A 13,290-nucleotide genomic window follows, 5' to 3' on the forward strand; every position below is an offset into this window, starting at 1 on the left:
AGTAAAACTCACACTAGTGATCAGATGCAACAAACACAGCCATGACATACATTTTGGCTGAACTGCAGGTTGTGTAGATAGGAGACAGGTATGGAAACAAATTTAAAAAGGAGACTTAAGACTATTAAAAATACTGAAAACCAACTACACAAAAGACACAAAAGCTGGAACTGTTTCATAAATATGTAAATAATAGTACAAATTCAACAGAAGAGAGTCTTTTGCCGATTTAATTTAGAGCTGTTTACTGCTGGGGTGAATGACCACATATATGCTGTAGCTGTTTTCACGCATTAACACTGGACAACGTCAGAATCAGGTGCTGCATGCAGGTGCTGCATGCAGGTGCAACAGCTCGCCCACAGTTTCTCTGGACAATTACCTGCTGCATTCACATACGGGCTCAGTCAGACATTACTTTAACCCTCCTGTTGTCTTCATTTACAGGCACCAAAAAAATATTATTGTAAAGTATTATTGTAAATTCTTGTAAGTATTTTCAAAAAAAAGAGTAAAAATCTTCCGAAAAAATCCTAAAAATTCAGCAAAAAATTCCCTGAATTTCTGAAAATTTGCAAAAGTGTCAGGAAAAAATTCCAATAATTCCTTAAAATTTCCCTGAAAAGTTTTATTTAAAAAAAATCCCCCAAATTTGGCAAGAAAATTCTTGTAAATATTTTCAAAAAATGAGTAAAAATCTTCCAAAAAATTCTAAAAGTATCTAAAGTGATTACATATATATTAGTAAAACTTCTAATATTTTCTTTAAGAATATTCACAAAAAAAATCAAACAAAATCCAGCGAATTTCGCTGGATTTTGGTTGATTTTTTGTGAATGTTCTCAAGAAACATTTTTAACATTTCTTTTTTTCCCACCAAAAAATGTTCAAAAATTTCCAAAAAATGTTGAAAATGTGGACATCAGAAGTTTCACTGTGAAAATATATTTTTTTCCACACTTTCAGACTTTAAAACGGGTCAATTTTGACCCGCAGGACGACACGAGGGTTAAGTTTGTGCTTTGCGGCTGGCAGGACAAAGTCTCACTAATGTGCGACTTATTTGTACATTTGCATCTCACGTGCAGCTCCTCTGGGTAAAGTCTAGAAAAGTTCGGGGCGGTGGTGCACGTGTGAAAACGGTTTAAAAGTGTGTGCGGCAGCCGTGTCTCCTGAGCGTCCAGAAATTTTGTGGGGTGGACATTAACCTTGTCACACACAACCACCCTTGAGCAGATAAGTGACTCTACACGACACATATATCTGTCTGTGTGTTGAGTGTGTGCGTCGTCGTGTCTCTTAACCAGACCTTTATTCTCTCTCCAAGTCCCCAATCTCGTCTCCTCCACCCCCACCCGCCAATTTATCCTCATTTTCTCTCTATGTCGGTGTCTGTCTCCCTAACTCCTTGTGTCCTCGCTGCCCTTGAAGAGGGATAAATGACTCCACATCAGGCACATTACATCACATTACCACGGGACAAATGGGCCACTTGGACAGCGTGTCACCTCGTGCACGCTCGCACAAACACGCTGCGCCACAATCAAAAGGCCGCCACGTAGCTTAACGGTAAGTTTCGCATGCTTCATGAAACCAAATGTGCAGCACACGCATGGAGCACAGGCCTCTAAAAAACATGTAAGTATACTGAATAACATGAAGCCCATTAAAGTTCAGTGTTGCTGTGGCAAAAAGAGAAACCTAAACATCATGACTGTGCAGTAAAAAGTAGAAAAACATCATCAGGGAGTGTGGGAATTCATCAGTCAGTCAATCAGTCAACTATTTATGAGTCATCTTTCACTGGGAAGCGGTGAGTACAGAACAGAATAAAAGGGAGTGATGAGAGTAGGTGGACCAGCCGTGAATTTCCACTCAACAAAACCATTAGATGGAATAAAAAAATAAAATAGACTGACGAAATCAGCATTAAGAGGGCGGATGAATAATTACAATGATTATTTAACATGAATCTTTACTGTCACTAAGTAAAACTATGGATACTACATACTACATGGATACTACAGTTTGCATCAATATTCAAAGAACTGTGTGCAAGACAGAACCCTTTAAACACCAATAATCTAGTTGCAAGGGTGTAAAAGCAACTGGGCACTTGATGGTGAAATGTTTTGTGAGCCACTATGTGTCATTTCAAAGTTAATTCATGCACAGAAGAGCTCACGTGGCTCAAAACATGACTGAGAGCTGAGATTGAGGTGGAGCTGTTTGTCGATATCAAGATTAAGGAGGTGAGCATGCAATTAAAGCTACTGATGAGGCTTCACCTTAAGGCGCAAAAACAGGAGATCTCGGGATGCAGCTGCACAAAAACATGCAAAAAGCAACCGGTAGATTTTTGGAATAAAATTCTCTAGACTAAAGAAATAAAAATGAACCTTTATAGTGTGGGAAAAAGGAAAACGGAACATCTTATGACCCAAAGCGCTGCGCCTCATTTTGTCAAATGCAGTGCTGGTTCTGTTAGAGCTGTCAATGGAGGCGGCACGTGGTAGTTTACTGATAATTTCACTGCTGACAGTAGCAACAGGATAAATACGGATTCCAACAAATGCATTAAAATACACTGGATGACATGTCAGCATTCAGCATGACAAATATTGTAAACATATGGCCAAAGCAGCCTCAGAGTGAAGAAGTGAAATGTCCTGACTCATCTCAGTTTGTCTGAGCTGCATGCCAGTCACTTAAAAGCCAGACTTTCTGCAGGAAGACCTCATGACCAGCACAGATACAGATCATCTGACTGACTAAATGATCTTGTTTGACTTCATATATGTCTGTCACAGTACATTTAACCCTCGTGTCGTCCTCCGGGTCAAAACCGACCCGTTTCAAAGTTTGAAAATGGGGGAAAAAAAATACATTTTCACAGTGAAACGTCTGATGTCCACATTTTCAACATTTTTCCGAAACCTTTGAACATTTTTTGGTGGAAAAAAGAAGTGTTAAAAATGTTTCTTAAGGAACATTCACAAAAAACATCAACCAAAATCCAGCAAATTTCACTGAATTTTAGTTGATTTTTTTTGTGAATGTTCTTAAAGAAAATACTATAAGTTTTACTGCTATATATGTAATCACTTTAGACATTTTTAGGATTTTTTTGGAAGATTTTTACTCATTTTTTGAAAATATTTGCAAGAATTTTCTTGCCAAATTTGGGCGATTTTTTAAAATAAAAATTTTAAGGGAAATTTTTAAGAAATTATTGGAATTTTCTTCTTGAAGGTTTTGCAAATTTTCAGAAATTTGGGGACTTTTTGGGGGGATTATTTTCAGGCAAGGAAACGATATTTTTTGGTGTCCGTAAATGAAGACAACAGGAGGGTTAAACTCCAGTATGTGTTAAAGCTCTATATCTCCCACACAGTTCTCTCTATATTTATGCTCAAATTATAGGTGAGACTCTGCACTTTAATGCAGCATCCATTAGTTTACTATTTTGACTTGTTGTTTAGACTGTAAATCAGCTTCTACTGTTCTTCCCTACATGTCACAACAGAATGAAAACATTTTTATTCCAACAGGCTTTCGGTTGACCTGTAACCTTATTTTATTTATTGTTTGGATGCACTCTATTTTAGCTGTTGCTCCCCTGTTTTAACAATTCACTACCTTTATCATCATTGTCTTTGTTTTTATCCTTGTTTTGTTATTGTTGTAAAGCACTTTGTGATTTTGTATCTGTGAAAGGTGCTATATGAATACATTTTACTTAATTACTTACAAACTGTATGATCCACATGCAAAAGAGCAAACTGCAACAACTCAGCACATAAGAAAAGGATGAAGACATTACGGAAGAAACATACAAGACAGGGATTGATGTGTTCAAAGTGGGATATATGATCATGGAATAAACATTTACATGATGTGCTGTACATGCCAGGTTGCAGGGGTGGAGCTGATTTGGGTTCTAACAAAGGAAGTGTGTTTTCACAATCTGACCGTTAAGGGAAGAAGACTGGACAATAACATCCAGGTATTGTTGTCTTTTTTTATTCTTCTTATTATTTTGCAGTACCTGTCTGCGGAGACAATCAGAGCTCTTCCTCCCAGCTGACTTCTGGACCTTCACCATGCTGCCAAGACTGGCCTGCTGCACCACACGATCACTACCAGCATACACCTGTGACCTGCAACAACACTCCACATGAGCCAAACACACCTTGTGCTGGATGTACTTCTAAAATATTAAATGCTTGTTTATGTCTGCGCCTAAGCTCAGTTTTTCAAAAATAGACATAGAAAAAAAGTTAAGAATTGACAACAGCCTGTCATGTCTCATCCGTGGACTTCTGTCTGTAGCTGCACACAGATTCCGTTGTTTGTTTTTGTCTTCCCAAAAGGTGAAAACAGGATTTTTCCTGCTCTAAATTAAACTTTGGGAAATTAATATACATGACAGTAAATGCAATTAGTACACATACAGTGATAGCAGTGAGTCTAAGTGCACTTTTCAGTTACTTCTGACCATGTGATAAACAAAAACGTCTAATATAATGTTGGTTTTCCACAGTGCTAATTCGCCAGCTCTTCATATTCCTGCCTGAAGTGCACCATTGCTATGTGCAAATGACAAAAATGTCTGTTATGCTTGAGGAAATGAAATTTCAATGAAAAAAAAAATGCTTATTTAAGGAAAAAAACACTCAAATCTTGTAATTTCTGCATTGATAACTTTCCTTTGATTCTAGCTAAAACCTCTTTGGGAGCTTCCAATAAAATTATCATAGCAGGAAAACCCCGAACAAACATGGATAATAAAGGGAAACAAATGAAAAAAAAAAAAACAGGGAAAACTAGGATAAAAGATGATCACAGCAGAGATAGAAAAAGAAGACAATGCTAGTGTGAAGAGGCATGTAAAATTTCTGGTGCTAGACACAGGTTGGTGTGGGAAAACTGCAACAATGCAATACTGAAAGTGAAGCAATGAGCTTAAAAGCAATGGCAATGCTAACAGATGTGTGAATTCTTGCCAGACTGGCAGATCAATGTAAACTTTCACAAGAAGAAAATAAGGCTCCTATTTTGTAAGCACTCCTTTCGTGACAAGCTGAGGAAGCATACGCTACAGTTCAAAAGTTTGGGGTCACTTAGAAATGCCCTTATTTTTGAAAGATGTTTTTGTTCAATGAAGATAACATTACGTGAACTATAAATACAGTGTAGACATTGTTAATGTGGTAAATGACTATTCTAGCTGGAAACAGCTGATTTTTAATGGAATATCTCCATAGGGGTACAGAGGAACATTTCCAGCGACCATCACTCCTGTGTTCTAATGCTACATTGTGTTAGCTAATGGTGTTGAAAGGCTCATTGATGATTAGAAAACCCTTGTGCAGTTATGTTAGCACATGAATAAAAGTGTGAGTTTTCATGGAAAACATGAAATTGTCTGGGTGACCCCAAACTTTTAAACAGTAATGTATGTGTAAAGTCTAATGCATGTTTTGCAGTGCAATCAAAATGTAATGCTTGCTGTGTTGCTTTTTTTCTTTACATTTTACATTTACAGATTCCTTGTTCACTGGAAGAGATGCAATGAATTAAAGTTCAAAGGATTGGCAAACTATATTAGTGGAGTGAGAGATGGAATCAACAACAAAAATCTTCTTGCTGCCAGAATGTGCATCCACAACATATTTCAATGACAATATTCTTTTAAAAGCATGCCTTAGAAAGCAGACTAAACATTACAGAGCTGTGTTTTTACTGGCTGTTGAGCACTCAGAAACGAAAATACTTTGAGATCCTAGTAATGGTGGTTTTCCTACAATACTTATCCAGCTGCATATTGCTGCCAGGACAATTAAACCCATGATACCTGCATTAATATGATACGTGAGGCGCATCATCTCCATGCACACAAAAAATTGAGTACTCTGCCTCCTGAACATGGCTCATGCTAATGGATATATATGTGGTTCTCCCAGAGCGCCTTGCAGTAAGTAGGCATACCGTAACTGCATATAGACCATTTCAATCTGCGTAATTTGCAACATCTATCTAAATACGTACCGACGCAGTCAACATGCAAACAGATCTAAAAAGGTCACCTCCACCAGTTATGGGCGTACAAACTGGGATGGAAAGTAAAGGTTGGATTAAAATCTATCTTAGAGTAAATAGTTAATTGAGTAGAAGATAACCTGAACTCCAAAAGGCATAAAGGCAAACATGAAACATTCTTTTCCACATTTTAAACAAAATAAATACTATTCTTGCTATGTAGAAATTAAGTGGTATAGAAAGGAAAATAGCAACATGCCAAAGTTTTTTGCATCCCAAGAGATCTGACCTCTCATAACATAAAACTGTAATGAGCTTGTCAGCACAGATGCAAACTCCAAACCTTTATAAACACTCTGAATCCTCAAACTTGTCCCAACAACCAGGCTCTTCTAAGCACTCTGAAAGCTTAAATAACCGACACTGACAAAGTAGAAGTCTATAAGAGGACAGTGAATTCTTTTCATGTGGCAGTTTTCTTGGTTCCTGATGTAATTAAGGAACAGCAGTTAACAGGTCCAGCGGAGGTCAAGTTGAGCTCTGAAAGACTAAGAAAACTACTGCTGGAAAAGGCAAAGCAAATCCCCTGTCTGACTGCAGAAGACCTTCAGGAGGATGTAAGAGACCGTGAAGGTATGATGAGCAGCGACACCTGCACAAATATGACCTTCATGGAAGAGTTGTCACAGAAAGAAAAGCCTTCCTGCTTCTTCCATGAAAAATTCTCCATCAAAACAAGCCTGGCGCATTTGAAAACCAATACAGGGGGTCCTCAACTTACGTTTCGTTCCTACGGTGCGACGGAAGTCGATTTTCGCCGTAAGTCGGAAAAAATGTAAACAAAGCCGTTACATGCATCACAATATCGATCAGCTCTTCAGAGAAGTCATGAATACCAATGATAGTTTCACTTCCATGGAGATGATATTCCTTTTCTTCGAAGCATTGCCATCAGAAGAGTCTGACTTATGCTTGGGAGCCAAAATGAAGGGCAAAAAGTTAGTGAATGTAGCACAATCCAAGGAGGTGTACAACCAGCGAATGTAAACAAATCCGTCCTATATTGCCGTGTGATGATGTATTCGTCCGCTCCGCTCGGCAACTAGTTCCACGTATCCAGTTCTGGCATAACGACGAAACGCCGTACGTCATAAACCGAGGACCCCTTGCATAACCAGTTCCGATGTAACAACAAAACGCTGTAGGTCAAGGACACCATAAACCGAGGACCCCCTGTACTATGAACTCATAAAGCTATATTAACTTTCTGGCTGCAGTGAGAAAAAGTATGTTTGGGGGAAAATGGCGCAAAATTTCATGGAAAGACCAGTTTTCCAACTGTCAAGTCGAGCGAGATCATGCTTTAGGTTTGTGTTGCAGCCTGTAGCAGAGCCTCCATTTCACTGGTAGAGGGAAGAATAGATTCAATTAAACAACAGCAAATTGTCGAAGCAAACATCACAGTAGCTGGAAAAGAAGCCGAAGATGAAAAGAGGACAGCTCACAGAACTAGGATCATTTTGCAGGAACAATGGACGAAAATCCCCCAAACAAGAACTGAGACTCTTAGTTGGCCAGAAAAAGCCTTTGCAAGCTGTGATAATTACCAAAGGCGGTGTAACTAAGTACTGACTGTACAGCCTGTCCAAACTTTCGCTTGAGGTTCTTTTTTGTTTCATTGTTATTTTGAAACTCTGAAACGTGGAAATAAAAAGCTTATCTGTCGTGAAATATTAAAGAAAAGTGTCATGTTTATCTTTACGCCTTTTGGAAGTCGGGTCATCTTTACTCAATTAGCAATTCACAGAAATTTCAACCAGGCTTGGCCAAAACTCGTGGATAACAAAGTTATTTTCTGGAAACAGAGTTAGGAGAGACAGATGGCAAGTATACTAGAAAAGGTGTCAGAAATAATATTTTGAGCAGTTTTCACTAAGTTGTAGAAATATGGTGTGTTGGACAAACTCACTGCAAGAAAATTTGGAAATAAGTGTCTCTAAATGAGTATTTGCAAGCACTTCAAATAAAATATCTTTTACAAGTTTAGTGAGAAATGCAGCCACACAGTCACAACTTATACCAAATACACTGTATGTACAATATACAAATACACATGGGAGTTAAACATCTTTAAAAGTGGATTTTTAACAGTCATGGTCTGTTTTGACTGAGTGTGTTGCTGAAGTAGGTGCCAAGACTGTGGTCAGCCGTAAATTTGCGTGTCAACATCAGATGTAAACTAGTATATGCTGCTGCCCTCTAGTGGTTCTTTAAGTTAGACCTGTTTGATCCAACTCCACATGTACCTGACACCACGCTAATTCTTCCTTGCGCTGGTTCAGTGTAACGTGATTTAGATGCAGTAAGTTATGTTCAACAGCCTCACTCTTTCCTAATTTACTACCTCCAGCATGAGCTGCCACCACAGTTCTTAAACTGACATTCTTTGTTCCTTTATTTTCTCCAGCACATAAGCATGAAACGCCCCGAGTCTCGATGCTGGACTAATAAAATGTGCGGAGAGTGACAGTTGCTTAATGCAGTTTGGCTATGACATAATTTGGGCGTCCCAAACTTATGGAAATTTGGAACCAGCAGACAGCTAGAAAAGAAACAACTGAGCAGAGTGAGAACGAGAAAGCACTGATCTCTGAATGCAGTTATTATTTCTTCTAAGCCCAGGACCATTCATTTGTAATTTGTGGTTTTATGGTGCATTATCATGAAATAGTGAACAAATACATTAAAAGCAAGAAATAAAGATCGTGAGGTACAACTATGAAGGAAGTGGAGATTCAGTGTAACAACAAACCTGACAGAAATATAAAACATCCTCTCGTAGTATAAAAAACTGAGTTCCCACATACAGCAACATGTCAAATTCACAAAAATATCTCGACTTGGGAAGGTTTGTAGCTCTGGTGAAACTCCAGCAGAGGGAGACAAAGCATGCACTTAAATATTTTTTTTTCTAGTTGAAAAGTTTGATAGTCTGGTGATGTCTCCAAAAGAGGAGACATGGACCACAAAGGGACAAGGACAATAGGCCAGAGCGGGGTTGCAACAACAAAGAATATATTTTCATGCAAAAGTTGATTAGTTACTACTCTTTCCCTCAGGTATGTATGAAAACAATGTCCAGCCTGCAGGTGTGATGGTTAAATACACCACCAAAAAAACTTCCTTAACTGAACTATCTGCATGAAACTAAAGAAAGGAGACAAAGGTCAGACTGCTCTTGCCAAGCATGTAACAGGAAATTAAATTTAATACTCTGCCTAGCAACAGCTGTGTAAATTATGATATAACAGAGGTGTGATAACTGTAATTACAAAGTGCCGAATTGAGAAGAAAAAACGATTCTTACATATGCATTTCATGGCCAAGTCACACGAAGGACTTTACACAAAGAACACAAGACACATTCTCTGTCAGAATTAAGATATTAAACACCAAATCAATGCTACGTTTACAAATGTACCAGATGCAACCCTTCTTAGGTTTCCGAGGCTCTGAAAAAAGCCCCTTTTTCTTTCAAGTACAGGCTGGAGACATTTCTGAATTCCTACTTTTAGCACTGATTATGAATCGGTTGAGCACTACGCAGCGAGGCGGCAGTGGCGGCTACTTGCAATGATGGAGCTGCTACTTAAAGAGATGAGCACAGCTGAAGTGGAGCTCCAGCTGAAGAGCAGACAAGGAAATGCCAGTCTGTCACAACTGGAAAGCAGCATCAGTCCAAAGCAAGCGACAGTTGCTGTTAGCTAGAGTTGTATTCTTATATCCTACAAAGGCACAGTTGCACCCAAACATCAGAATCTATGGAAGAAGTGATGACAGACAGATGCTACAGGTCAAATGTGACATTATTCCTCAACCATTTCTGGATACATGGATGCCTTTAACTGGTACTAGATTAAAATAATTTATATTCCAGTAAAATTAAGAGCAGACTTATTAATACATTATGCACCTACCCAGGTTCTATTTATATCAGGGAGGGAGATTAACACCAGCCATTAACTATAATGGGAAATTAGGACTTTGACCGGAAAGTCTGTCTACCCTACTGACTACTGAAGTCAGGAAACGACCTCATTTAAAACTTCTGCTCATTTATTTAACAAAATAAAGTTAATTTTGGAGATGAATTTCAGCCTCCTGGGGACCCCTCTCTCCTCAGCCTAACTATCTAGCTAGCATGTTGTCACAATGTTGGTGTGATTTTTCCTCTGCAGTTTGTAAACATCTGGACTCTAAACTGGTCTCTTTGTTGTGTGTGTGAACTCAAGAAAAACTGAGGCACCATTATGTGTTAATAAAGGTCCCATATCGTGCTCCTTTGAGACAAATTAATCCAATCACATTTCCCCAGAATGTGTCTTTCAATTTTTCACCTCAAAATACTCCAAAGATAGTTCATTTCATGATGACTGTATAATTCCTAATTTTAGCCCTGTGTTAAATGGACTGTTTCAGTGCTGCTGCTGTCTATAACACCTTCAGGAAGAAGACTACCTCTGCATCTGTGATTGACAGTGCAGAGCAAAACAGTTAACCACATCAGAATCAGAATCAGAATCAGAATCAGAATGAGTTTTATTGCCATTGTTCATGAGGTTCACAAACGAGGAATTTGACTCGGTGCAATGCTGCTACATTAAACATTTAACAAAATAGTAGAGATAAAAATAAAGATAAAAATAAAGATAAAGATAAAGTAAATACTATAATAAAAGCTAACATCTACTATAATAAAAACTAACAACTAAGTACACTGTACAACAAAAAAGTGACTAAGTGAATAAAGTGACCAGTAGCAGCAGGTGGTGGGGGCCACCACGTAGTGCAAATATTGTAGTGCAAAAAACAGTGGTAATTGTTGATGAGTCGGTGCTGAGCTGCTGAACATAGGCACGTGTGTGTGACGTAGAGTCATCTAGTGTTCATCAGTCTGATGGCAGAGGGGAAGAAGCTGTTCATGTAGCGGGAGGTTCTGGTCCGGATGGACCTTAGTCTCCTGCCTGAGGGGAGGGGGGTGAACAGTCTGTGTCCACATGAAAGCTGACAGAGATGTGAATGACTGTGTGAAATCACATGTTTTCTTTCGTTCTTTCTTTCGCTTTCTGTCTGAGCAATAATTTTATCTGGAAATATCTCTGAATTTACAGCACAATGATTGTTTTGAACTTGTGTATGTTGAGCTTGTCGGACAACGTTGTGGTTAGAAAATCAGTTGTTTGGCGGTGCAGTGAAGCAGCTTGGAAATTACTTTGAAGTGACTGCTGGTTACCATGTAGCCTACATGGGCAACGTTTCCAGTCACTATTTCATACTCGTTTTGTTGTCTGTCAACAGAAACAAAATATAAGCAAATGAGATCAGCTTTTTTGGTAATTCAGCTGTCTTAAAATGCAGTACCATAGCCCCTCGCCATATTGCGATTCACTTTTCACGGTCTCACTGGATATTTAAATTACATTTGGTATCGCAGATTTTTTTGCTATATCGCAGAATTTTGTGGTATATAGGTATTTTTAAATATTATTATGATGATGAGCTGCGTTGAAGAACAATGCTGGATGAAGGATATCTACTTCTTATGCACTCTGCAACTAGTAGATGCTTTTATTTTGACACACATTGAGAGCGACAGGAAGTCACCAAACACACTACACTTGACACTCACCGTCCTGACAACATAATGCTTAACCAAACTCGCTAAGCTGACTAAACCACAACACAATACAACACAATAAAACACAAACACTAACGTAAACCAAATAATGACATTTGAACCCCCAAAATCGCAAACTCCCATGGTGCATTGCAGCACAACAGTTTGGTCATAGCTACCGGCTCTGCGATCGCTACAATATTTTTAATTATTTCTGTGGTAAAATAAGCATTTTCTAGCCTAAAAAAATTAAAACAATATAAAAATATTTTTAAAAATAATAATCAAAACTTATTAAAAGAATATTTTTATAAAGCCTTAAAATATATATATAAATAATGAAATTAATATGGTAGCTACTTGGCGGATTTTCGTCTATCGCGGGGATTACGTTCCAGACCAGCCAAGTAGCTACCATATTAATTTCTTATTTATATATATTTTAAGGCTTTATAAACCCTTTCCACACACCGCACAACCACTGTATATGTCAGAACAGAGAGCAGGAGAGAAGCAAATAGATGTAAACACTGGCTGAGTTTAGGTTGCACTGAAACACAACAGGCGACATTAAAAAAAAAAGGTAACCCATCCAGTCCTTGTTGATTGGTTTCAAATCACTCTTCCACTATCCATAAATGTCCCTCAGTGATCATGACGATTTTTCCATAACACACTGTCAAAGTTAATGGTTTGCTGTGGTAATACTGCAAACAAAAATCTGGGTATTCCATTGCTTCAGATGCTAGGAGTGCATGAAGACTTTTATGTTCACTCTTTTAGCCAACAGCTGAACATTTAATGTGCTTTGTTTTGCAGCTGAGACCTTTTCACAGAAGCAGCTACAGCAAATGAACAAACCTGGTGGACTGTGAGGCAGCCGCTCTTTCTGAATGGCTCACCTGCAACAAGCACGCAGTGAGGCGGCAGCATTTGTGCACAGTCTGAGCTGGACGATTACTGTTTCCTCAGTGGGAATGTGGCAGTAAAATCCTGACTGTCTTGTAAAAACGGGAGACTATTTAGCTGTGAAGGGGGCCTGAGGAATGGAAGAAGTAAACGTCTTCATATTTTAACTGCTGTGACTTCACACCTCCAAGTTTCGAACAACCACAAAACACCATGAAAATGGATCTTCACCAGATGGGGCCTTTAATCTATCGGCTCTGTTGCCCCTGATGACCTGTTGAAGGTGTTTCACCTGATGCATGCTGGGATTCACTCCAGCAATCTGTCATCCCAAATCGGAGAAAAAAAAAAAGGTTACAGAAAATGTATACGGATCAGTGACTCCAGCCAAACAAAACAACAAGAAACCTGTGCACTGGGGGCATTTTGGAAGAAATTAGCCTTTACAAAAATCTTCCAATACTGCCTTCACTCACATCTCCTGCATCTGCCTCACGTAGGAAAACAACAAACAGGTTTTTCTTGGGATCCTGACACTCATTTGAATATAATGTGGTATCAAGATGGGTGCGAATCCCAGGCCAACACAAACGGCAGCTAATTACTTACTTGAGAAGTGTTTCATAAAAACCTGACAGGCGGCAGCGGTGGCAGGCTGCAGG

The 13,290-nt window shown here is 38.7% G+C and overlaps 1 protein-coding gene across 5 annotated transcripts in view; it reads right to left on the reverse strand.

Moving 5' to 3' along the window:
* The window catches only part of znf800b (zinc finger protein 800b), a 43,681-nt gene that overhangs the window by 23,922 nt on the left and 6,469 nt on the right, over positions 1-13,290 (reverse strand). For 4 of the 5 annotated variants that reach the window (XM_035948500.2, XM_035948504.2, XM_035948501.2 and 1 more), the window contains exon 2: positions 4,049-4,160. The exons of the other annotated variant lie outside the window; for it this stretch is intronic. In XM_035948500.2, coding sequence (XP_035804393.2) covers positions 4,049-4,160 — 112 coding nt within the window. The remainder of the gene's footprint in view (positions 1-4,048; positions 4,161-13,290) is intronic. 5 annotated transcript variants of the gene reach the window in all.

This window comes from Amphiprion ocellaris, chromosome 21 (genome assembly GCF_022539595.1).
Source record: "Amphiprion ocellaris isolate individual 3 ecotype Okinawa chromosome 21, ASM2253959v1, whole genome shotgun sequence".
NCBI lineage: Eukaryota > Metazoa > Chordata > Actinopteri > Pomacentridae > Amphiprion > Amphiprion ocellaris.